The sequence below is a fragment of the Microcaecilia unicolor genome, chromosome 2 (genome assembly GCF_901765095.1).
Source record: "Microcaecilia unicolor chromosome 2, aMicUni1.1, whole genome shotgun sequence".
In the NCBI taxonomy this organism is placed as follows: domain Eukaryota; kingdom Metazoa; phylum Chordata; class Amphibia; order Gymnophiona; family Siphonopidae; genus Microcaecilia; species Microcaecilia unicolor.
The window spans coordinates 326,137,440-326,164,458 of record NC_044032.1 but is presented as its reverse complement, the minus strand read 5'-3'; the positions used below and the strand labels follow the sequence as shown (position 1 = coordinate 326,164,458).

Sequence of the window (27,019 nt, the reverse complement as noted above, 5' to 3'; positions counted from 1 at the left end):
GGGGTCAGAGGAACAGGTGGTGGCTTTCGAGGAGGAGAGGAGATGGGCGATTTCCTCTTCGGTGATAGCAGGAAAGGAGGAGAAGGAGGGCTGGGTAGGTTGGATGAGAGAGTGAGATATAGGCTGAAGAGGAGGAGAGGGAGTAGTGGTGAATTCGAGGTTGATCTTCTGGACCTTGTCACGGAAGTAGTGGGCACACTATTGACTGCTTAAACTCATGTATATATGTGAAAAAGCAGTAATAATTAGTACAGAATGAGATAGTCCTCTGTGCTAATCCATATGTGTGAAGTCCTCTATCATGGTGTACTGCTGTAGAAATATTTAAAAGCTTTGTTTAGATATGTCCAGCCCAAGCTCTGTCACATGATGTAATCCCACTCGTGAATACTGATATCCTGCTGTCCTCAGAAAAAAGCTTTTACTATTGCTTTACTAATATCTCTCTTATCAGTTGATAGATTGTTGGATTAAACAATGTCAGAAACTAGAGATTCCAATCAATTCCAACTTCAGCCTTATAAATATTTTGGGAGATCCTTTTGAAATTCGTCAGTGGAATGCTGATGGTTTGCCACGTGACATTGTTTCTACAGAGAATGGCATTTTTGTGACTCGAGGAAGACGTTGGCCACTAATGATTGATCCCCAAGATCAGGTTGGTTGAATTAAGTATGATACATTGCATTCATGAATTTTCCTACAATTGAGAGATTCAACAAATGCTAGTCCTATTGTCCATACAAATGTTGACTACAAATACTTGTGCTATAGATTGATGATATTGCACCTAATTTTCAGCTGCAGATGCAGCAGCCACTGAATAAAGAATTATGTGCATTCTGCTCAGGTGGAGAATTCTGCACAAGTTCTGCATTACTACTACTACTACTACTATTTAGCATTTCTATAGCGCTACAAGGCGTACGCAGCGCTGCACAAACATAGAAGAAAGACAGTCCCTGCTCAAAGAGCTTACAATCTAATAGAGAAAAAATAAATAAAGTAAGCAAATCAAATCAATTAATGTGAACGGGAAGGAAGAGAGGAGGGTAGGTGGAGGCGAGTGGTTACTAGTGGTTACGAGTCAAAAGCAATGTTAAAGAGGTGGGCTTTCAGTCTAGATTTAAAGGTAGCCAAGGATGGGGCAAGACGTAGGGGCTCAGGAAGTTTATTCCAGGTGTAGGGTGCAGCGAGACAGAAGGCACGAAGTCTGTAGTTGGCAGTAGTGGAGAAGGGAACAGATAAGAAGGATTTATCCATGGAGCGGAGTGCACGGGAAGGGGTGTAGGGAAGGACGAGTGTGGAGAGATACTGGGGAGCAGCAGAGTGAGTACATTTATAGGTTAGTAGAAGAAGTTTGAACAGGACGCGAAAACGGATAGGGAGCCAGTGAAGGGTCTTGAGGAGAGGGGTAGTATGAGTAAAGCGACCCTGGCGGAAGACGAGACGGGCAACAGAGTTTTGAACCGACTGGAGAGGGGAGAGGTGACTAAGTGGGAGGCCAACAAGAAGCAGATTGCAGTAGTCTAAACGAGAGGTGACAAGGGTGTGGATGAGGGTTTTGGTAGAGTGCTCGGAAAGAAAGGGGCGGATTTTACGGATGTTGTAAAGAAAGAAACGACAGGTCTTGGCAATCTGTTGGATATGAGCAGAGAAGGAGAGAAGAGTCAAAGATGACCCCAAGGTTTTGAGCTGAGGAGACATGGAGAATGAGAGAGCCATCAACAGAAATAGAAAACGGGGGGGGGGGGGGGGGGGGGGGGGGGGGGGGGGGGGGTGGGTTTGGGGGGAGGGAATGAGAAGCTCGGTTTTGGTCATACTTAATTTCAGGTGGCGTTGAGACATCCAGACAGCAATGTCAGACAAGCACGCTGAAACTTTGGTTTGGATGCAAGGTGAGATATCAGGGGTAGAAAGGTAGATTTGGGAGTCATCAGCATAGAGATGGTAGGAAAAGCCATGGGATGAGATTAATGAACCAAGAGAAGAAGTGTAGATAGAAAAGAGGAGGGGACCAAGAACAGAACCCTGAGGTACACCGACAGGCAGAGGGATAGAAGTAGAAGAGGATCCACCAGAGTGAACACTAAAGGTGCGGAGGGAGAGGTAGGAAGAGAACCAGGAAAGGACAGAGCCCTGGAATCCAAATGAGGACAGGGTATCGAGAAGTATGCTGTGATCGACAGTGTCAAAAGCAGCGGAAAGATCAAGAAGAATGAGGATGGAATATTGACCTCTGGATTTAGCCAGTAATAGGTCATTGGAGACTTTAGTAAGTGCAGTTTCGGTTGAGTGGAGAGGGCGAAAACCAGATTGTAGTGGGTCAAGAATAGCATGTGAGGAGAGAAAATCAAGGCAGCGGCGGTGAACAGCACGCTCAAGTAATTTGGAGAGAAAAGGAAGGAGGGAGATGGGTCGGTAATTAGAGGGACAAGTAGGGTCGAGTGAAGGCTTCTTAAGGAGAGGTGTGACCACAGCATGTTTAAAGGCAGCAGGGACAGTCGCAGTGGAAAGTGAGAGGTTGAGAATGTGACAGATAAAAGGAATAAGAGCAGGAGAGATGGCATTAAGAAGGTGGGTGGGAATGGGATCAGAGGAACAGGTGGTACATTTTGAGGAAGAAAGGAGAAGTGTAGTTTCCTCAATAGTAACTTCAGGAAAGGAGGAAAGGGAATGAGGGGAAGGAGAGAGAGGGGAACGGACTAGTGGAGGGAGAGTTGGTGAGGTAGAGAAAGCAAGGTTTATCTTTTGAACCTTGTTGTGAAAGAATTCAGCAAGGGTCTGAGGAGATAATGAAGGGGGAGTTGGTGGAGGGGGCACCTTGAGGAGAGAGTTCAATGTGGTGAAGAGAAGTCGAGGATTAGAGCCAAGAGAGTTGGTCAGTTGGATATAATAATCCTGTTTGGCACGTAAAAGAGCAGATTGGAAGGAGGTCAGCATGAACTTAAAGTGTAAGAAATCAGCAAGGGCCCGAGATTTCCGCCAGAGGCGTTCGGCGGAGCGGGTACAGGAACGTAGGTAGTGGATATTAGAAGTCAGCCAAGGTTGGGGTTTTGTACGCCTTACAGGGCGGGTCATCAAAGGTGCAAGAGTGTCTAAGGCAGAGGATAGAGTATTGTTGTAAGAAGAAACAGCCTCGTTGACAGACGTGGATGGTACCACAGTAGAGAGGAGGTTTGAAACATGGGAGGATAGAGATGAAGGGTCAATATCGTGAAGATTCCTAGATAAATTAGATAAGATAAAACGGGACTGGGAGGGAGGAGATTTAAGTGTGAAAGTTATAAGATGGTGATCAGAGGAGGGAAGATCAGAGGCAAGGAAACTAGAGGGTGAACAGATGGAGGAGAAGATGAGATCAAGACAGTGACCATTTTGATGAGTGGGGGAGGTGGAGCATAGTTGGAGATTAAAGGAGGACGTTAAAGCGAGTAACTTGGAAATATAAGAGTTGGAAGGATCATTAGCAGGAATATTAAAGTCACCAAGGATGAGAGAGGGGGAGGAAGGATCATGGAAGAAGGCAAGCCAAGCGTCAAAGTCACTGAGAAAGGATGAAAGGGACTTATCAGGGGGATGATAAATGACCGCTATTCGAAGAGGCAGAGGAGAGAAAAGGCGGATAGAGTGGACTTCAAAGGAGGAAAAACAGTGAGATTGAGGTGGAAGAAGGGGTTGAAATCTGGAGGAGGGAGAGAGTAGTCCAACACCGCCCCCACGGCCAGCAGGGCGAGGAGTATGTGAAAATAGATAACCGCAATGGCACAGGGCTGCGACTGAAGCAGAGTCATCAGGGCAGAGCCAGGTTTCTGTTATGGTGAGCAGATGGAGGTGACGCGAGATAAAGAGGTCCTGGATATAGGCGAGTTTGTTACAGATAGAGCGGGCATTCCATAGGGCGCAAGAGAAGGGCAGAGAAGAGGAGGGGAGTAGAGAAATAGAGATGAGGTTAGAGAGGTCTGAAGCACAGAATTCCCTCAGGAGTGACATGTACCTCAGAAGTTTTACCTGTTAGCATTGGGGGCGTAGCTACGGGTGAGCCTGGGTGGGCCCAGGCCCACCCAGTCTCAGTGATCCACTAATCAGTTGCCAGCTAGCTGCACACTACTCAGCCATAGTACTCCAATTGCATTAGCTCAGCCATATGTAGGAAGCAGAGAAGTACCCCTGAGCTAAGCCCTGCAGCTCCGGTGTTATTTTTTAGTTTTTTTTAATTTATCAGTGCTTTTTTCCTCCAGGCCCGCCCAGCCACCCACCCAACATCCTTCGCTGCTGTCGCTGCCTTTTCGCGTGGCTCCGGGTACGGCCGTCCGGAAGGCAGCGTTCAGCGTTGCCTACCTGCTATAAAATAATTCTTCTCCCCAGGCTCCGCTGCATCGGTTTTTTGCCCGTCGCGCAATGCTGCCATTCTTACAGGCAGCTCCGCTCCCCCTGCCGCGTCCATCCGGCCCTCTCTATGCACTTCCTGTTTATGTAGGGCCAGATGGAAACAGCAGGGGGGAGCGGAGCTGCCTGTAAGAATGGCAGCATTGCGCGACGGGCGAAAAAACGATGCAGCGGAGCCTGGGGAGAAGAAGAATTATTTCATAGCAGGTAGGCAACACTGAACGCTGCCTCCCGGACGGCCATACCTGGAGCCGCGGAAAAAGGCAGTGACAGCAGTGAAGGATGTTGGGTGGGCGGTAGGTGAGGGAGTGGGTAAGAAGCAGTGGTGTGCTGGAGCATGCTCTCACAGGCTCGCAAGAGCCGGTTGTTAACTTTTTAAGAATTTTGGGAGCCGGTTGTTAAAGTAGGGCCCTCCATGGCTACTTTAACAACTGGCTCCCAAAATGTGGGCCTGGGCCCCCTGCTGAATTCTCTTTTACTTTGCTGGTGGGGGTGCTGAGCCTTGCCAGCCAAGTAAATAGACTGCTGCTGCTCCCCGCTCCTTGTTTCCAGCTCTGAGCAGCAGGCTGGGACTTCTCAAGCATGTGAGAGAAGTTTCAGCATGCTGCTCAGAGCAAGAGGTTGGGAGTGGTGGCAGTCCATTTATTGGCTGCCAGCAAAGGTATGCCTAGCGTGCCCGCACGAAGGGAGGGAGGAGAGAGAGGCAAGTGTTGCTCCCCCCCCTCCCCCGGCCACCCCTGGCCCTTCCAACTGCAGAGCTGGCTACATCCGGAGAAAGAGCCTGTTGTTAAAAATTTACCAGCACACCCCTGAAGAAGATGGATAGTGGACATGGAGAGAGAGTAGAAATATCAAATGGACACGAGACCTTGGTGAGTGAGTTAAGAGAAGACAGAAGGATGTAGAGCCTGGGACCAACATGACTTGGAAAAATAAAATGAGCAGACAACGAACGGTAGAAAAAAGAATGCTATTTTTCTATTTTGTGATTAGAATATGTCAGATTTGAAATGTACATCCTGCCAGAGCTGGTGTTAGAATATTGCTGAGGCCCAAGGCAGATATTTAGGAGGGGACCCCAAAGCTTACTAACAGGCTGCACCTTCTTCAGCTTCCAGCTGGCCTGGGGTTCTCTCTGGCTAGGGGCCAAACCCAGTTGCCCTAGTTGTACCTCCTCTAACACTGTCTCTTGCATGTGCTATCATATTTTGCACAGTATAGGAGAAAATGCATCTCTTTGTATTTCTCTGTGCTGTGCTAAATGCAAGGTCTGGCCTCTTGGGATTTTGATTTAATTTGTGGTCACTTATTCTGTATTTGGCATTTGTGTTGTGTGTGTGTGACCAAAGTATTCTGTTAGCATCAATTTTCTATGTAGTATTCTATAGTACTTTGGCTTGTTCAGTTTTCTAGTGCCCATCCATCCAACCTGTTGGCCCACCCAAAAATTGCCTTCTGGCTATGCCACTGGCATTGGTGCCTGCTCAAAGCAGGGGCGTATCTGCGTGGGGCCTCAGGGGCCTGGGCCCCCGCAGATTTTGCCCTGGCCCCCCCTACCGCCATCAACCCTCCCCCGCTGCCGTTCTTACTTTTGCTGGCGGGGGACCCCAACCCCCGCCAGCCGAGGTCTGCTTCCACCTGCCGCTGCCTTCAAAACTTCTTCTTCAGCCGGCGGGGGACCCCAAACCCCCGCCAGCCGCCCCGCGCTGTTTAAAATTCATCTTCGGCCTCCGTGGCCGTGCTGCTGGGATAGGCGGCGCTGTTGAAATCCACTTCGGAGTCTGACGTCGCAGCACGTACAACGTACAACGACGTCAGACTCCGAAGTGGATTTCAACAGCGCCGCCTATCCCAGCAGCACGGCCACGGAGGCCGAAGATGAATTTTAAACAGCGCGGGGCGGCTGGCGGGGGTTTGGGGTCCCCCGCCGGCTGAAGAAGAAGTTTTGAAGGCAGCGGCAGGTGGAAGCAGACCTCGGCTGGCGGGGGTTGGGGTCCCCCGCCAGCAAAAGTAAGAACGGCAGCGGGGGAGGGTTGGCGGTGGGAGGGGGGTGGAGAGACTAAGTTATTGGTGGCGGTGGGGGCTCGGCGGCGGCGGCGGCGGGGGGGGCGGGGGGGGCGCTAAAATGTGCCCCCTCCCTCTGGCTCTGGCCCCCCCTACCGCCGGAGTCCAGATACGCCCCTGGCTCAAAGTCAAATATAACTCTGATGAAGTTTGTTTTTCAGATCTGGGATCTGGAGGACTATTTGATTATGCTGATTTGCACTGCATTCTGAAAAAAAAATTTAACCCGGGTCAAAGAACTATTAGAGAGAGGATCCCTAATTACAGGCCCTTTTGCATGCATGGTTACAAATTTTGCTGAGTTGCTTATGAAATTGTTATATGTGCATTTGATGTAGTGTTACTTATTCATCTATGTTCACATATGACACGACTCTTTGTTTAAATTTCTAAAATGTCTCTGTCATTAATTTGTGGGTTAGATGAATATCAGCACATTCACAGCAGAACTGGATTCAGGATGCTGAGCAATTTGCCAACGATTTCTTAGGTTCTGTAATACTTTTTCTGACAGATTCAGTTCTTTGGAGGTAAGAAATGAAAGCCTATTTGCAGTCCAGAATATGAAGAAACTTCTTGCATGGATTCTTAAGAGGTTTAGAGCAAAGTGTAGGGAATACTACTTTCTCAACAGAAAAAGATGTAGCTTTCATTAGTAAAAACTTTGGATAAAAGTTTGTGATGAAATTAAGTATATGGCTCATTACTGATGAAGGCTTGAAGTTCACTTATCTTCTAGCCATAGGCGGTCGGTGGCCCAACTGTTTGGGGAGGTTAAAGGGGGGCGGGGATAGGGGTGGGGCCAGAGGTGGAGCTTAAATCCATAATTGTCTGATAACACACAGAAAAATAAATACAAATAAAAGTCACAATTAATACCTTTTATTAAATTTAGCTATTAGATATGTATCATATGTCAAAGAATAAAGTGGTTGCTCAAAGCATATTCTAAGCACAATCGCTCAACTGCAAAACACTATGCACAACTTTGTGCAAAAATACACTCAGAACCTTACTGTACCATAAATATTACACTGGGCAGAACCTAATACACCAATATACCACCCATACGAAAAATGCAGACCGTCAACAATATGAAACAAGAGATCATATCATCACAATTCTCATGTAGAGCCACAAAACACCCTAATTCATGTTTAATGTGGGATAAAATCCCATAAATAAGTAAATAAATATAAACTTTTAATGTTGAGCACCTGATTCTCAAAGTGGACGTATTCCAAACACTATAATGAAAATAAAATGATCTTTTCTACCTTTGTTGTCTGGTGACTTTTTCTGATCATGCTGGCCCAGTATCTGATTCTGTTGCTATCTGTCCTCAGTGCAGGTCAGGAAGTCATCCTCGTTAAATATCTCTCTGGCAACCCAGGACACCTCCAGCCAACCCCCCCCCCCCCCCTCTCCCAGCAGTAAAGTAAACAAATTAAACCATAAACCAATTTCTACAACTGGTTACACACAAGGCTAGAGGGCTTTCACTGCAGCTTTTGTTGTGAGGATGGAGGTAAATCAACAATTTAAACCCCTCAGAGCACAGCAGGGGAGGCTTAGCCTCTCCAAGCCTCTTATACCGGGCGCCTATGCTTCTAGCTGAAGTAACTGCTTTGAGAAAAAGCACTTTCCAGATAACAATCTTGTTCTTACATCTCTTATGAAACTACCTCTTGAACTAATGGAGTCCACTCCCTCAAGCATAAAATCCCATGGCACTAGAGGTTTCAGCAATGGAGGAGCACCTTTAGAAATCAAGAAGCGATTGGACATTGTGATGCTAGGAGCCTTTTGATGATGGACTAGAGAGCACTGAAATATACTCTGATGGAGAATGTTTGTAAACACAGTTGACATATATGGGATAGGAGGCAAGGTTCTGGTGTATATTAGGATTTGGTTATTGGACAGAAAACAGAAGGTGGGGTTAAATGGTCATTTCTCTCAATGAGGAGAGTGAATAGTGGAGTGCCACAAGGATCAGTATTAGGACCAGTACTATTTAACACTAGGAAAAAAGGCCCGTTTCTGAACACAACGAAACGGGCACTAGCAAGGTTCTGTAATGGTAATTTTGTTTTTAAGGGAACTGTTAGGAGAGAGTATGTGTGTGAGAGAGAGAGCGTGTGAGTGAGTATGAGTAAGTGTGTGATTGAGACAGAGCCAGAGTGTGTGTCTGTCTGAGTGAGTGTAGTGTGTCCTGTTCCCTGGTGTCCCCTCCTGTCCACATCGAGCAATCTGTTCTCTCCCCCTGGTCTCCCCTCCTCTCCGTATGTCTCTGTATGTTTCCTTTCACCCATATAGAGTGTCCCCCTCCCTGTCTCTCTGCCCTCTGAGTTGTAGGCCCTCCTTCCTGTCCACTGTGAGTTGTAGGCGTCCCCTCCCTTCCTTCTTCTCTTTCTGTCCCTTCATCTCCCTCTGTGGCGTTTGATTTCCAGGGCCCCTCCCTCCCTCTCCCTCTGTGTCCTCTGATTTCCAGGGTCCCTCCCTCCGTCCCTCCGAGAACAGCACCCCCTCCCCCCCAGGTCGCTGGTCACTCACTCCCCCCACCCCGAGGTCACCACTCACCGCAGTCCCTCAATGTTTCCAGAACCCCGGCAACTGCAACCCCTCCCTCCCGACATGAAGTGAACCAGGAACAACGTGGGACGGAGGAAGGGAGGCAGGCAGGCAGTCAGCCTCAACATCGGAGGGCAAAACGGACAAGGCACAGGCGCGGAGGCGGACCAAGATCGCCGCTCACCGCAGTCCCTCAATGTTTCCAGAACCCCGGCAACTGCAACCCCTCCCACCCACCCAAACACACAAACACAGGGTCACGGGGCACTCGCTCCCCCCCCTCACAGGGCCGTCACTCACTCCCCCCCCCCCCCCCGGAGGCTGCCACTCACCCCCCGAGGTCGACTGAGGCAGCGCTTTAAAGTAATGCCAGCTGAGAGGAAGATAAGCACAGTTCAGCATCCTCGCATTCAGGTTTCCCCTTCTCTCTCTGCAAAACAGGAAATGAGGGTGGGACACAGAGAGAGAAGGGGAAAGGTGAACGCGAGGCTGCACTACTGTGCTTCTCTTCCTGTCAGCGGGCATTACTTTAAAGCGCTGCCTCTGTCGACTTCGGGGAGTGAGTGGCGGCCTCCGGGGGGGGGGGGGGTGCAAGTGAGTGATGGCCCTGGGGGGAGGGTGCGGGAGCGAGTGCGCGTTGACCCTGTGTTTGTGTGTTTGGGTGGGTGGGAGGGGTTGCAGTTGCCGGGGTTGTGTGAACTCTGAGGGAGTGTGGTGAGCGGCGATCTTGGTCCGCCTCCGCGCCTGTGCCTTGTCCGTTTTGCCCTCCGATGTTGAGGCTGACTGCCTGCCTGCCTCCCTTCCTCCGTCCCACGTTGTTCCTGGTTCACTTCATGTCGGGACGCTCTTTTTTTTTCTTGCTCCGCCTCCGCGCCTGTGCCTTGTCCGTTTCCCCCCTCAAGTGTCATTGCTCTGCCCTCGACGTCATCATGTTGTGACACGAGGGCGGGGCAGACACTCATGGGCACACTGGATATCTAGACCACCTCAAACTTCCGGCTGGTGGTTTCATTAGAACATTGGAGGTGCATTTTATATATAGAGATATTTATAAATGATATGGAACTCGGAACAAGTGAGGTGATTAAATTTGCAGATGACATAAGGTTGTTAAAACACATGAGGACTGTGAAAAATTGGAAATTGGAAGACTGGGCATCCAAATGGCAGATGAAATTTAATGTGGACAAATGCAAAGTGATGCACATTGGAAAGAATAATCCAAATCATAGTTACCTAATTCTAGGGTCCACCTTGGGGGTCAGCACCCAAGAAAAAGATCTAGATGTCATTGTAGATAATAAGCTAAAATCTTCTGCTCAGTGTGTGGTGATGGCCAAAAAAGCAAACAGGATGCTAGGAATAACTAGGAAAGGGATGCTAAATAAGACCCAAAATACTATAATGCCTCTGGATCGCTCCATGGTACCATCTTGAGTATTGCATTCAGTTCTGGTCGCCGTATCTGAAAAAAGATATAGCAGAATTAGGCAAGGTTCAAAGAAGAATGACCAAAATGATAAAGGGTGTGGAACGCCTCTCCTATGAGGAAAGGCTAAAGAGGTTAAAGCTCTTCAGCTTGGAAAAGAGACAGATGAGGGGAGATATGATTGAGGTCTACAAAATCCTGAGTGGTGTAGAATAAGCAGAAGTGAATCAATTTTTTCCTCGTTCCAAAAGTACAAAGACTAGGGGACACTCGAGGAAGTTATACGGAAATTGGGAGATTGGGTGGCGATGCCAGTAATTGGGAAGAAAAACTGATGCTGGGCAGACTTCTACGGTCTATGCCCTGATCATGATTGAATAGATATGGATGGGCTTCAGTGTAAATTCGACATTAGCTTCAGAACTTTTAGTACAAGAAGAGTGCTGGGCAGACTTCTAAGGTCTGTGCTCTGAAAACGGCAAGGACAAATCGAACTCGAGTATACATATAAAGTATCACATACCATGTAAAATGAGTTTATCTTGTTGGGCAGACTGGATGGACCGTACAGGTCTTTATCTGCCGTCATTTACTATGTTACTATGAAATACTTGTAAAACAAATAGTTGGAAATATGGTTTCACTGAACGAATAGTTAAGCTCTGGAACTCTTTGCCAGAGGATGTAGTAACAGCGGTTAATGTATCTGGGTTTTAAAAAGGTTTGGACAAGTTCCTGGAGGAAAAGTTCATAGTCTGCTATTGAAACAGACTTGAGGAAGCAACTGCTTGTCCTGGGATTGGTAGCATGGAGTGTTGCCATGACTTGGGAAAATTCACTACTTATTTCTAGGATAAGCAGCATAAAATCAGGAGTCACTCAGGAGTTCATGGTTCAGTGCGGAGTATTCTTGAAAGATACTATTAAAACAGGACATTCAGGGATCCCAGCAGAGAGATTTCAACAATGCTGAAAAGAAAGCCAGATGTGTTTAAGGAGAGAACAGTATAAAGAATGCACATTATCCCCGTCAACTTCTAATCAGCTTGTGGATGCAAGGAAAAAACACAATTTGAAGTGCCTGTATACAAATGCTAGAAACCTAAAAAATAAAATGAGAGAGTTAAAGTATATAGCACTAAATGATGAGGTAGATATAATAGGCATCTCAGAGACTTGGTGGAAAGAGGACAATCAATGGGACACTATGGAGTTAACAGGGTACAAATTGTATTGCAATGATAGAGAATATCAAATTAGATGGGGGGGGGGGGGTTGCGCTATATGTTAAAGAGGGAATTGAGTCAAATAAAATAAGCATTCCACATGAAACAAATAGCAGCATGGAATTGGTGAGCCAGGCCAACAACAGCAGGGTGCCAGTATGCACTAGTACACACAGCCAGGACACACACCATTGTGCGAAGCCCTGATGGGCACATGTGGCCCATACCTTCTATTCCAGGGCTTTGTAGGACAAGCTGCATTTGGGGACTATTGCTGTCTCTTCGACTTGCTTTAGGCATATAGCCACACATATCCCTCCCATATCTTTTTTTTCCTAAGAAATCCTCCACCTCACATTTGTGTGAAACCTCCTATTGAGGCTCTGACAGATGGGATACCAGATAGTTTAGGATTGGCCCTCAACTGTGATGCTGCATCCCCATACAGGACATGTTTAGTACCTCTGGGGGATTAGGGGGATACCTATTCACCATTTTCTTTTATCCACTCCCTGCACTTCATTTATGTTTATTTATTTACCACATAAAAACACTGCTTGCAAAATGGTGGGGGGAGGGAGAGGAATTGGGAGAGGAGCTTAACATATTTGTGCACTATTCAATAAGTGCTCATCTTCTGACAGGAAATGTGTCTGGATCAACTGATTCTCGCATCCTGTCCTCTCTCTTGGGCCTTTAGGGGTTGCTGATTCTGAGCTGGCTCATCTGGGACATCAAAATCACTGTCACTGTCCTCCCTGGCATGTGCATTGTCATAGCCTGGTTATGTAGCTTGCAGCATGCAGCAAAGATGTAGCAGACCTTGGAGGGGTTGTATAGAAGCTCCCCCCAGACTGGTTTAGGCAATGGAATCTTGACTTTAAGATGCTGTGTCATATTTTGGGTCTCATTATACCTCTCCTCTCCTGGTCCCTAGGGGTCAACGATGGGTGTCATGAGCAATCTCTTGAGGGAATAGCCATAATCACCTGCATGAAAGAGAGAAAGGGAGATGTTAAAGAATTTATACACACCTATTAAGTGGGTCATCATATCCCAACAGTGTGGGATGTGGCATTTTCCAGACCTCTAGGGCCATAATAGCCATGTACCTGTGGGAAAAAAAAGAGAGAAAGGTGGTAAGTCATAAGAAAGGTGTAGTTTGTGCTGTCACCCTCACTTAACAGCCATTTATTTATTTTATTTAGTTACAAACATTTAATATACCGCATATGCCAGGAACTTGCCTCTAAGTGGTTTACACAATAAAACAAAATAACCAGGATAGAGGAGAATCACACACAAACAATCAGGAATGGGAAAAGGTATACCAGAGAAACAAGATAAGTTTTTATGGCTGTTTAGAATTTGATAAAGGAAGTCAGCAGGAATAGAATTCCTGAGCTTCGGTCCAGCATAACTTATAGCAGTTGCACGAGTGATATCAAGTCAAATTCTAGACGGAGGTAGAATCTGAAGTAAGCTAGCACCTGTGGAGCAAAGGGAGCGAGAAGGAACATAGGGAATAAGTAGATGAGACAATCTGGTGCATTTGGCAGTTGCGATTTATAGACAAGTGTAAGTAATTTAAATTGTATACGTGATACAAGGGGATGCCAATGTTCAGCAAGGAGTAATGGAGTGACGTGATCAAACAGAGTGGACCTGTGAAGAAGACGAACAGCAGTAGACTGAACTAGCTGTAGATGTTTTAAGGAGGATAGCGGTAAACCGGCTTAAAGAGAGTTGCAATAATCAAGATGTGTGATAACAAGAGAAAGAAGAAAGGTGCCAAATGAGGAAAAAGAAAAAAGAGAGCAGAAAGCCCAAATACAATGAAATGCAAAGAAAGATACCCTTAAAACTGAATTTATTTGATCCTTGAAAGTGAGACGACTATCAAAAATATCCCCCAAGATTCTTAAAGAGTCTTTAAAGTCAAGATGATACTGATCAATAATGGGATGAGATTAGGATTAGGACTGAGCAGGGATTAGGAAAATGAATTGCCTCACATTGTTTAATATTCAGAAATAAACATTGATTATGTAACCAGTTAGAGACCTTTTGAAGACAAATTAAGCTGAGTCAGATCGGACTGTATGGGAGGAATATGAAATAATATTTGTACGTCATAGGCATAACAGAAAGGGAGGCAGCCATTGGACTGAATAAGGGTGAGTAATAGAGCCAGGAAAACATTAAACAGGGTAGGTGCAAGGACTGAACCCTGAGGGACCCCAGAGATAACTGAAAAAGTATTGGAACATGGTTGACGGTGGTCAATTTGAAAAGAACAACATGATAGATAACTGCGAAACCATTGCAGAACAGTGCCTGAAATACCAATGGATTGAAGATGTATAAGAAGAAGGGTGTGGTCTCTAAATCAAAAGCAGATGAAAGATCTAGTGAGACTATTACTATAGAGTAACGTTGATCAAGAGCTGTCTGAATATTGTCATACAAGGAAACAAGCAGGGTCTCAGTACTGTGCTGCCTCCAAAAGCCAGCCTGAATTGGATGAAGAACAAGGGCAGAATCTAAGAAAGAAGTAAATTGAAAGTGCATCACCTTTTCCAGGACTTTGGGAAAAATATGGGAGATTTGAAATCGGTCTGTAGTTTGATGGATCAGTACAATCGAGATTTGGCTTTTTTAAAAGTGGGGTAACAAAGGCATGCTTCCAAGCACTGGGCACCGTACCTGATGAAAGGCTAGTTTGAATGAGAGGGAGAAGAGGAAGAATGTGAGAAGCGAGGCTGTTAAAGAGATGAGTGGGCCAGGGATTAGTAAGTGATCCAGAAGGGTTAGTAAAAGGAAAAGCAAGTTTGAGTGAAGTCAAAGTATGAGGGTTGAAAGAAGACCAGAACCAGGTGGCTGTAGACAGACAACTAGCAAAATCTACTTTGGGCTGAGGTGTTTTGGAAGAAGGAGAAGAAAAAATAAGCACAGGGAGAGAAGAAGTTGGTTGAAGCGAAGCACACAAGGACTGAGTCTTAGTTTGCCAAAAAGTTCCTAAGGTAGTTGGAGAAAGAACAGAAGGATCATAAGAGGGGGTAGAAGAATGGGAAGAAGCAACTGAGTTAATAATATGAAAGAGCCTGTGATTTGCTGGATGCTTCAGAAATACGATGTGTGAAGTAATCCTTCTTTGTTGTACCAAGAAGAGCACGATACTGATGGTAACGAGAACGGAAGCGACACAAAGTGGAAGAAGAATGATGCACCAGATACGTTCGGCACTGTGAAGCTGAGACCTTAGCAACTTTAAAGCTGGTGAGAACCATAGTGCATTGGTTTTACGAGAGTGCTGGGGCTGTTGAAGGGGACTACAGAGTCAATAGCGCGACAAAGGGAAGAATCAAGATCCCAAAGCATAAGAGAGATTGGTCCTGGAGGAACGTGGCAAGGTCCCTGACAACAAGATGGCATCTCCATCTCCAATTGAAGGGGGAGGGAAGGAGAGAGGGAAGAGAGATGACTTTTCCATCAGTTAAGAGTCGATGAGGAGGTGGTGGTGTAAGTGGTGGAGGTGGAGGAGGAATAACAAAAGGGATAGAAAAATGTAGAAGAGCATGATCGGTCCAAGGAAGCCAATGCAAGGAGATAGGTGAGGGAAGGAGAGAAGACAACTGGTGAGAAAAAATAACAGATCTAAGATATTACCACCTGAATAGGTAGGAGAGATAGAGTGCTGTATAAGACCTAGCTGCTGAGTAAGAGAGTAAAAAGAGGCATAAGTATCGGTAGAGGGAAGATTAAAATCACCAAGTATAAGAAGAGGATGAAAAAGAATACAAACCTCAGATAGGAAGTTGGAAAGCTTGTCCAGAGAGGAAGAAGTTGGAGGGAGTGGATGGTAAACAAGAATGATATAAAATAAAGAACTCACAGAGGAAAAATTAAGTATATGAATATCAGAAAGAGAAAGAGGTACAAAAGTGCCCTAAACTCATTTGAATAAATAAAAGTGACACCATCACCCCTACGTGCTTGGTGCGGAAATCAAGAAGAGTGGCAGTATCACCACTCCAAAGCCAGGTTTCAGTGATGCAAAGAATGTCATGAGACTACTGTCAAATTAAGTCAGCCACAAGGTTTCCTTTATGGTGAAGAGAACGAGTCCTCTATGGTGAAGAGAATGGGTGTTTAAAAGCCCAACTGTAAGCGTGGAGACCTGTGTAGGTGTCAAAAAACAGAAGATGCTTGTTAAAGGAGCATGAAGAAGAGTGGAACTCCTCGAGGTGGTGATTCGGGCAGTTACCACCCACATGACGACAGGGCTGCACACAGCCATTGAGGATATTCAGGGGAGACTCAACTCCCAGGCAGGTAGGCTCCCAACAGGCAGAGGATCGAATCTCCCGCCAAGAAGATCATGCAGTCGCTGCCAATGGTAGGTTGGAGACTTTGGAATGCATGTACAAAACATTAGGGGAGCAAGTCGAAGATCAGCAGAACAGATCCGACCATAATAATCTGTGTCTAATTGGAGAGCCTGAATCAATCACCAATAAAGAGCACTAGAACTGATTGAGATTTGGCTTCCCAAGGAACTTGAGCTACAGCTAGAGGGATTACGCATGTGGGCTGAGAGGGTCCACAGGATTGGGGCCCCTAGGGAAATTGTGGTAAACCATGTCCCATGATTGCCTGCATCCTCAATTATGCGGAGAAAGCGCAGTTGGTGGCCCATTATAATCTAAAACGATCACTGGAATATAAAGGAGCAATGGTGCTGTTATCCCAAGATTTTTCCGCCAGTGTCTGAGCAATGAATACTATTGTCTCCTTATTGCACGCAACTGTATCAGAGGGGAATCAAATTCGCGCTCCAGTACCCAGTTAAAATAAGAATTAATCATGACAATAAATCTCTGAGTTTGGACACTCCAGTTTGAATATCCCGCCTAAATCTGTGGCTCATGGAATGTCTCTGTCTCAATCATCGCTGTTCTAGATGGTTTTGACCTAGCTGGTTGCTTCTCCGTTGCTTTCCATTTTTCATTTTTTCTTATTCAGCATTCTATGGATGCCTAGGGCATGGAGATTGGACTTGTAGAGACTTCCAAAACTTCGGTTTGGACCATATGCTGAGCAGTTGCTGATATATATCTTGGATGGTTATCTGCTACCCAGCTCTCCTAGAGAACTGCTCCTGGACATCCTCTGTATAAGGGGATGGTTATGAAGATTGGTCTTGCTATATGGTGGACATTAATGTTTACTTTGATACATACGTTTATTTATATGGGAATGGGGGTGGGGGAAACAATTTTTGGATCTGTATAGGATGATTGGGTTGAGGAAAAGGTTGGAGGACGAATGGGGGATAATTGTTCTGTATGGCTGGATCTTAGTGTGCATGCAGGTGGGAAGGAACAAGAAACGGGGAGGGGGTGGGGTTTGAGCGGGATTCTTCTAGCATGTGTGGGTATTCAGTTCTTTTTTGTCCAGTCTGGGTGGGTCCAGCTGGGAGGCCCTTCTGACTATCAGACTCCTACATACGCAGATGTTTTGTAACTTTTCTTTGGAGCCAGGATGAATACAGGTGAACTGAAAATTTTATCTCTCAATGTACCACTTATCATTTCTATAGCGCTACTAGACGTACGCAGCGCTGTACACTTGAACATGAAAAAACAGTCCCTGCTCAACAGAGCTTACAATCTAATTAGGAGAGACAAACAGGACAAATAAGAGATAAGGGAATTAGCAAAGGCAGTATAGCAAATTGTAAGCTCTATCGAGCAGGGACTGTCTCTCTGTGTCAGGTGTTCAGCGCTGCGTGCGTCTGGTAGCACTATACAAATGTTAATAATAATAATAAATGAGTTTAAAACACATTTCATTTTTTCACCTTTCATTCTTCTGTTTCAGTGTAGATGGTATTCACTCCCTGGTAAAGAAAACCAGGATCCTACAGGCTCTTAAGAAGGACCATGTTGACATTGCCCTATTACAGGAAACACACCTGAATAAAATTGAACATCTTAAATTAAAGAGAGATTGGGTGGGGGAGATATTCTATGCAGCGTTCAATAACCTCTGAAGTAAGATGGCCGACAGGTAGGGACCCCAGGTGAGAAGCTCCCGAAGTCCAGAGAAACAAACATACCTGGACCACCGTGCGCTGTCTCCAACCGGACCAGAATGGGCCGGAACTAAATCGAAACGGGTCCGCAGTTGAACCGAGAACTACAGGACCACGAGGAACAGCACAGCACAGGTGAGCAAAGCCAAGACTGGCCGGGTTGGCCTGGCCGTAGCTGACCTCGGTGTTCCTGCGTACTCCTCCCGACCAGACGGCCCGTCTGGGACTGGCTAAGCCTGACGGATCGGCCCAAGCCTAGAGGACCGAGCTGAGAACTGGCCCATAATAAAACAGGATCGTAGCCGGTCGGGATCCCTAGACCGGAGCGGTGCCGCGGCTCTCTGAAGCGAACAAGCGAGCCGACCGCAACTGACCTCGTGGCCCAATACATCAGACCGGACAGACCCATCCGAACCGGCCGATTAATGAGCGGACGGAGAGTGCGAGTCCGGAAGGAGGCAGACAGCCGAGTTACAACTGCGGACCCGGACCAGCACCCCCGCCTGTCCACATTCTCCCACCCGGCCGTCTGGGCTCGCGGAGATGAACAGTGAACGGGCGGCGAAAAGAGAGGGGAGCTGGGACGCCACTCCCCACAACCCGACTGCACAGCACCTTACTACACCGCAGCGGAGGCAGAGGAGACGGCCTAGAGCAAGGAGGCGAAGGCAGATTCCGGTGCCAGAACCTGGGGTCTGTGGGCTCGGCCACGTGGCCCTGTTGAAACAGAGAGGGTTTTGGGGTTTTTTTTCTTAATCTTCTGCCGATCCGACGAGCAAGACCAGCGGAGTTGCAGTGTGGAGACCGGCAGACCCGAGCGTCGGAACTCCCCACAACGGCGGCAGCGCTGGACTAGCAACAACGGTCTAGTACACGCGGCAAGTACCATCCGGTGAAGAAAGAGGTACGCGCTGTACAGCTGGTAACCACTGATCCGGTGGAGCGGTGGACAGAGGAACACCCCAACCACGGAAGAAGGATAATATAGCCCTTAAGAACTGAATATAACTGCTTACTTTGTTTTAAATGCATGCACACGCTAACAGCTATGATTTAAAAGTTTTATACTTTACTTTGTTCTACTCTAAATAGAAGGCAAACAAGCTGCCATGCTAGAATAGCACCACTCCTTGCAATGATTTAAAGGTAAATGCTTCTGAAAATCTTAAATATTATACACAGAAGGCAAATGCGCTGCTCAGCTAAAATAACACTATTTTCTTTAAAGATTTAAATGCAATTGCCTTGCTTCGCTTAAATACAAAGCAAATGAGCAGCTTTGTTCTTATTACAAAGCAAAAATTGTCGCTTGCACTGCTAACAGCTTTCATTTAAATGCAACTAACTCACCTGCTTATTCTGACCTTTAGACAAATCAGCCACCTTGCACAGTAAGTTAAAAGCATCAACATGTAAACGCTTACTATTATGTTTTAATTGTAAATGCAGGCTTTGCTATGCTTTGATTATAAACCAAACATGATCAGCATGAACTGTTGCTAAGCTTAAATGTAAATGAGGGCTTTGCTTCGATTTGAATGTAAACCAGCAGATTGATTGTTACAGCACCTAAATACTGATATGAACACCAACAAAGCACTCCTAACCATTTACTGTCTCACCCTACTCTTACATGCAAACACAATCCATGACCCAGATAGCAACAACCCCATAACTCACAAATCATACAGCACTTACATACACATAATGTCCACCCTAAAGAACATACAAAACAACCCAACCACAATACACCAACTCTATGTACAACCTATTAATAACTCACCAGACCAAAGACACAATAACGAGCCAAAAGGAAAAATCTCCACATACAAAAACCACCAACAGAAAGAGGAAAAAACAACAACAACAACAAATTCAACCATCGAGGAAACAGACAACTAATAAAAATAAACACATCAAACCCCCCCACAGAACCATACCGCTCAATCCAACTAGGATACATCAATGCAAGATCAGCAGTAAGCAACTCAGTAGATATACTAGACTGGATTACAACAGATAATTTAGACCTTCTACTCATCACAGAAACCTGGTTCCACAGCCCTACTGACCCCGCCATCCTAGAGACTTGCCCACCAGAATACAAAATCACCCACTGGACAAGAAATGGAAAAAGAGGGGGCAGAATAGCCATAATTTACAAACCCGAGTTCACTATCACAACCACGGGTGAATCCACCTCACCACAACTTGAAATTGCCTCGACAAGAATCAATCATCCAAACCTACAAGGACACCTCAATGAAATCCTATTCTACAGGCCACCAGGAAAATGGAAAGACTCCCAAACGCAACTCATGGACTTCATCTCGAACACATGTGTCTCTGCCTCAAACATCCTTATAATAGGAGACATCAACCTACACCTTGAAGACGACACCTCAACAGGCAAACGAGAATGCAAAGAATTCTTAAAACTCTGAGATCTACACGCACCTAACACTCAACCAACACACACAAAAGGACACACCCTAGACATCATTACACACAAATTCGACCCAGACTCAACCATCCTACTTACCGACACAAGATGGACACCTACACTATGGTCAGACCACCACAAAGCACATGTCTCCCTCTACTGGCGAAAAACACACATAAACGCAATCAACAAACTTGAGCGAACAACATACACCACGAGAGGAAAAATAGACCCCACAATATTCTGGCAACAGGTCTACCAGAACAAATGGTCAACAAATGCTGACACCATCCAATTCCTCCTAGAATGGGACGATATATGCACAACAACATTAGACAAAATTGCCCCAATCCAAACCAGAACATCACATAGGAAAAAATCAAATCCATGGTTCACTGAAGAGCTGAAAAAACTTAAAACACAAGTCAGGGAACTAGAACGCGCATGGAACAAAAAGAAAGATGAACAAACACTAAATGCCTGGAAACTACTTCGGAGGAAATACAAATATACCATAAAACAGACTAAAAGACTACATTACAAAACAATGATAGGACCAAACTACAAAGACACTCACAAACTCTTCTACCTCGTGAATAAACTGTTAGACACCACACCAGTTACAAACAACAGCAAAGACATACCAGATGTCGACAACCTTGCGAAATACTTCAAGGAGAAAATTATACAATTACGACTTAAAATACCCGCCAGCCCTATTGAATATGCCACACTTCTAGACTGTCTAGACCCAGAAGACGGAATATATCCAGCAGACAGAACCTGGACCGAATTCGAATTACTGTCAGAAGACCTCATCTCTGAAACACTTAAAAGATTTGCCAAATCCCACTGCAAACTAGATATATGCCCAAACAACCTCATGAAATCAGCTCCCCAACAATTCATAATAGACCTAACGAACCACGTAAACTTCATGTTACAAAACGGACTTTTCCCAAAGGAAAAAGGAAAACTTCTACTCACCCCAATACCTAAAGATACAAAGAAAAGCGGAAGCGAAATAACCAATTACAGACCAGTAGCATCTATACCACTAATAACCAAAATAACTGAAGGGATGGTAACAAAACAACTCACAAACTATCTAAACAAGTTCTCAATACTGCATGATGCCCAATCAGGATTCCGGTCGAACCACAGCACAGAAACAGTATTAATTACCCTAATGACTAAATTTAAACAAATGATTGCAACCAGCAACAATATACTCCTCCTACAATTTGACATGTCAAGTGCCTTTGATATGGTTGACCACGGAATCCTATTACACATACTTGAATATTTTGGCATCGGAGGAAATGTCCTAAACTGGTTCAAGGGGTTCCTAACCCTGCACTCATATCAAGTCACATCAAATTCAACTACGTTTGCTACATGAACACCTGAATGTGGAGTACCGCAAGGATCACCCCTCTCACCAACTATTTTCAACCTAATGATGATCCCCTTGGCAAAACTCCTATCAAACCATAATTTTAACCCATACATATACGTTGATGATGTAACAATATACATCCCTTTCAAACAAGACATTAAGGAAATCTTCAGTGAAATCAACCAAAGTCTACACATCATGAACACCTGGGCAGATGCATTTCGATTGAAACTAAACGCAGAAAAAACTCAATGCCTGATACTCACCTCCCAATACAACACGAATGAATTTACCGCTATAAACACACCAAAAATAAACCTTCCAATCTCAGAAACTTTAAAAATCCTTGGAGTCACTATTGACCGCCACCTAACACTCGAAACTCATGCAAACAACACAACCAAAAAGATGTTCTACTGCATGTGGAAACTGAAAAGAATAAGACCATTCTTCCCAAGATCCGTCTTCCGCAGCCTAGTGCAATCCCTCGTACAGTAATCCCTCTGGATTACTGTAACTCACTATACGCAGGTTGTAAAGAGCAAATACTGAGGAAACTTCAAACAGCCCAGAACACAGCAGCCAGACTCATCTTCGGAAAACCAAAATACGAAAGTGCAAAACCCTTACGAGAGAAGCTACACTGGCTCCCACTCAAGGAACGCATTACTTTTAAAGTATGCACACTAGTCCACAAAATCATTCACGGTGAAGCCCCAGCCTACATGTCTGACTTAATAGACCTACCACCCAGAAACGCTAAAAGATCATCCCGAACTTTCCTCAACCTCCACTTCCCTAATTGCAAAGGCATAAAATACAAAGCGCTGCACGCATCAACCTTCTCTTATATGAGCACGCAATTCTGGAATACACTACCACGCAACCTGAAAACGATCTACGAACTGACCAACTTCCGCAAATTATTGAAGACTCATCTCTTTGATAAAATTTATTGAAAGGATCAAAACACACGAAGTCCACACACACTGTCAGTAATGCATCAATACACTCTCTTGGAATTTTCATCCCCTTTTAATATTACCACATTTATAGCTTTACTTACAGAAAAATGTTATACCGAATGATCTCCTACTATTGTTTTGTTGCCCTATCAGTTTCCAGTTGTCTCTTTCCATTGTTCCATTGTTCTTTTCCCTCAACGATACTCTGACTTTGTCTTCGCATAACTCCTCACAATGTAATCCATAACCGAGTTGTAACAAATTGTATTTCCATCATTTACAATGTATTGTAAGCCACACTGAACCCGCAAATAGGTGGGAAAATGTGGGATACAAATGCAATAAATAAATAAATAAATAACCGCCAGTGAGGTACTGCTATCTTCAGAGGCGTAGCAGACTTTTATAAAATAGGCACCGGTTGGGGTCAGCTAGACAGCAGTGTCTGTGTTGTTGCTCAAGGGCTGTTACGTGCACTGATTAATATAGGCTGTCTCTGTTGTGTCCTGCCTACAAGGAAACAGTAAGTTACATCAGGAGGCAGGATGCAGAAGAGGTCCCTGGACTGTCCAGAGCAGGCAACCTGTCTTCTTAACTACCTAGCACACACATTTATTCCACTGCTAGACACCTTGTTAACATTAGAGTAGCCATACTGGGTCAGACCAATGGTCCATCTAGCCCATTAGCCTGTTTCCAACAATGGCCAACCCAGGTCTGCCAACCACAAGCACCTGGCAGAAACTCAAATTGTGACAACATTCCATGATAACAATCTAATACAGAATAGGGAGCCACAAAAGAAAAAAAACAACAACAAAAATTGACTCTATAAACAGTGCAATACTGGTAAAAAGAAACAGAAATGCATTTTCTCCTGTACTTTGCAAAATAAAAATTGAAAAAAATATACCTTTTACAAAACAGGTATTTGTATTTTCAAATGTAAGCCACATTTAATCCGACTTTACTTGGGATAATGTGTGATATAAATGTGTAAAGAACAAATCCTTTATCCTCCACTTTTTAAGACACTGCCTATCCTCCTGGATAGTGATGGCACAAGGAAAGCAAGTTTGGTCCAGTGAAGACTAACTCAAAATAACCTGTTCCTTAGATGGGACCTAGTATTACCATTATTAAAAACGCAACCATACCATGCCTCTGTGGCTATGTTCCACTAATGTTAAATGATTAACTGGATTTCTTGAAAGGATTATATAAATGTAGGATGCAAGACTAGGGACACAAATACACATTTAATTATTCAATATCACAATTCCTCATGCACAGCCACAAAACAACTTTTTAGGGTGGATATTGTTCCTTTTATTATCGACCAGATAGAGATAAGAGTTTTCAGTTTTGGCACAGTCATCACAAGCAAAAAATATAAGAAAACCAATGGACTGCATTAGGGGCTTAAAACCCATTTATGTTTAAACAAAAGAGATCTGATGAAACAAAATATTTCTTTTTATTTTGACTTATAAAACCACTTGCCCCTGCAACACGTTCAAAACAGAATAATCCATTTGTGTATCTAAAAGAAAGTTCTACAAAATAGATTATTTATTTATTTGTTTGTTTGTTTGTTTGTTTGTTGCATTTGTATCCCACATTTTCCCACCTCTTTGCAGGCTCAATGTGGCTTACAATACATCATGAATAGTGGAGATAGGACAGTATAGACATTTGGTTTTACAGAAAGAATTGTGTGCTCATATAGGAAAAGGTTGATGCGTGCATTAGTTTGTATTTTAAAGCAAGGGCGTAGCCAGACACCCAATTTTGGGTAGGCCTGGGCTCAAAATGGGTGGGCAGAAGAACCCCACCCCATCCCATCCCATGGGTGATTTGGTCTCTTCTCTCGCCTGCATGTCATATGGTCTCTCAAATATCCCCCCTCTCCTGCACGCCTTTTATATTTCAGATTTTCACCGGCAGTGAGGAGCAACTAATACACACTACTCATGTAGGCCCCACATCTTTCCCACTGATGCAGCTTCCTGTTTCCGCATAGGTGGGAATACGTCAGAGGGAAGGCTGTGGGGCCGGTGTAAGCAGTATGTATCAGTCACTGCGTCCTGCAAGTGAAGATCTGCTATTTATAAGGTATGCAGTAGGGACAGTTGTTGGGAGTTTTCAGCTTGGGAATCTCTGCTGGCCACATCATAGGTTTGCTGCTACTGGTGGGCCTGAGCTCAAAGTGGGTGGGCCTGGGCCCACCCAAGCCCACCCTTGGCTACGCCACTGTTTTAAAGCCTTTGCAGTTGGGGAAATGAAGATTAAGGAATGTGCGAGATGATTTTTTGGCATTTCTGGGTGGTAAGTCTATCAGGTTTGACATGTAAACTGGAGCATCACCATGGTTGATTTTGTGAACTAGGGTGTATACCTTGAACGTGATGCGTTCTTTGAGTGGGAGCCAGTGTAGCTTCTCTCGTAGGGGTTTAGCACTTTCATATTTTGGTTTTCCGAATATGAGTCTAGCTGCAGTGTTCTGAGCATTCTGGAGTTTTTTGAGTATTTGCTCTTTGCAGCAGGCGTAAAGTGCATTGCAGTAGTCTAGATGACTGAGTACCAATGATTGTACCAGATTACGGAAGACGGTCCTTGGGAAGAATGGTCTTACTCTTTTTAATTTCCACATTGATTGGAACATCCTTTTGGTTGTGTTTTTCGCGTGATTTTCAAGTAACATAGTAACATAGTAGATGACGGCAGAAAAAGACATGCATGGTCCATCCAGTCTGCCCAAGATAAACTCATGTGTATACCTTACCTTGATTTGTACCTGTCTTTCTCAGGGCACAGACCGTATAAGTCTGCCCAGCAGTTTTTCCCGCCTCCCATCACCGGCTCTGGCACAGACCATATAAGTCTGCCCTCCCCTATTTTCGCCTCCGAACCACCAACCCCTCTTCCCCCCACTTGCTCCGCCACCCAATTTTAGCTAAGCTTCTGAGGATCCATTCCTTCTGCACAGGATTCCTTTATGCATATCCAACGCATGTTTGAATTCCGTTACCGTTTTCATCTCCACCACCTCCCGCGGGAGGGCATTCCAAGCATCCACCACCCTCTCCATGAAAAAATACTTCCTGACATCTTTCCTGAGTCTACCCCCCTTCAATCTCATTTCATGTCCTCTCGTTCTACCACCTTCCCATCTCCGGAAAAGATTCGTTTGCGGATTAATACCTTTCAAATATTTAAAAGTCTGTATCATATCACCCCTGTTCCTCCTTTCCTCCAGGGTATACATGTTCAGGTCAGCAAGTCTCTCTTCATACGTCTTGTAACGCAAATCCCATACCATTCTCGTAGCTTTTCTTTGCACCGCTTCCATTTTTTTGACATCCTTCGCAAGGTACGGCCTCCAAAACTGAACACAATACTCCAGGTGGGGCCTCACCAACGTCTTATACAGGGGCATTAAAACCTCCTTTCTTCTGCTGGTCACACCTCTCCCTATACAGCCTAGCAATCTTCTCGCTACGGCCACCGCCTTGTCGCACTGTTTCGTCGCCTTCAGGTCCTCAGATACTATCACCCCAAGATCCCTCTCCCCGTCCGTGCCAATCAGACTCTCCCCGCCTAACACATACGTCTCCCTTGAATTTCTACTCCCTAAGTGCATCACTTTGCATTTCTTCGCATTGAATTTTAATTGCCAAATGTTAAACCATTCTTCTAGCTTCTTCAGATCTTTTTTCATGTTTTCCACTCCCTCCGGGGTGTCCACTCTGTTGCAAATCTTGGTGTCATCCGCAAAAAGGCAAACTTTACCTTGTAACCCTTCGGCAATGTCACTCACAAATATATTGAACAGAATCGGCCCCAGCACCAATCCCTGAGGCACTCCACTACTCACCTTTCCCTCCTCCGAGCGAACTCCATTCACCACCACCCTCTGGCGTCTGCCCGTCAACCAGTTCCTAATCCAGTTCACCACTTCGGGTCCTATCTTCAGCCCATCCAGTTTATTCAAGAGCCTCCTGTGGGGAACCGTGTCAAAAGCTTTGCTGAAATCTAAATAGATTACGTCCATAGCACGTCCTTGATTTAAGTGTTAGGTGATTTAAGTGTTAAGTGTTAGGTGTCGATCAATGGTAACTCCAAGAATTTTCAGGGTTCTGAGATTGGTAGGTTCAGTTTTGGTGTGTTGATGGTGGTAAATTTGTTCGTGTTATGTTGAGAGGTGAATATTAGGCATTGGGTTTTTTCAGCGTTAAGTTTCAGCTGAAATGCATCTGCCCATGAGTGCATGATATGTAGACTTTGGTTGATGTCATTGGAAATTTCTTTTAAGTCTTGCTTAAATGGGATGTAGATCGTTACGTCATCAGCGTATATGTATGGGTTGAGGTTTTGGTTTGATAGTAGTTTGGCCAAGGGTATCATCGTTAGGTTGAATAAGGTCGGTGAAA

At 45.1% G+C, this 27,019-nt stretch overlaps 1 protein-coding gene across 1 annotated transcript in view; it reads left to right on the top strand.

Annotated features, from left to right (window-relative positions):
• Positions 1-27,019, top strand: part of DNAH6 (dynein axonemal heavy chain 6) — a 2,906,060-nt gene that overhangs the window by 1,868,712 nt on the left and 1,010,329 nt on the right. Inside the window, exon 57 of the mRNA XM_030192089.1 lies at positions 455-658. Within this exon, the coding sequence (XP_030047949.1) occupies positions 455-658 (204 nt within the window). The remainder of the gene's footprint in view (positions 1-454; positions 659-27,019) is intronic.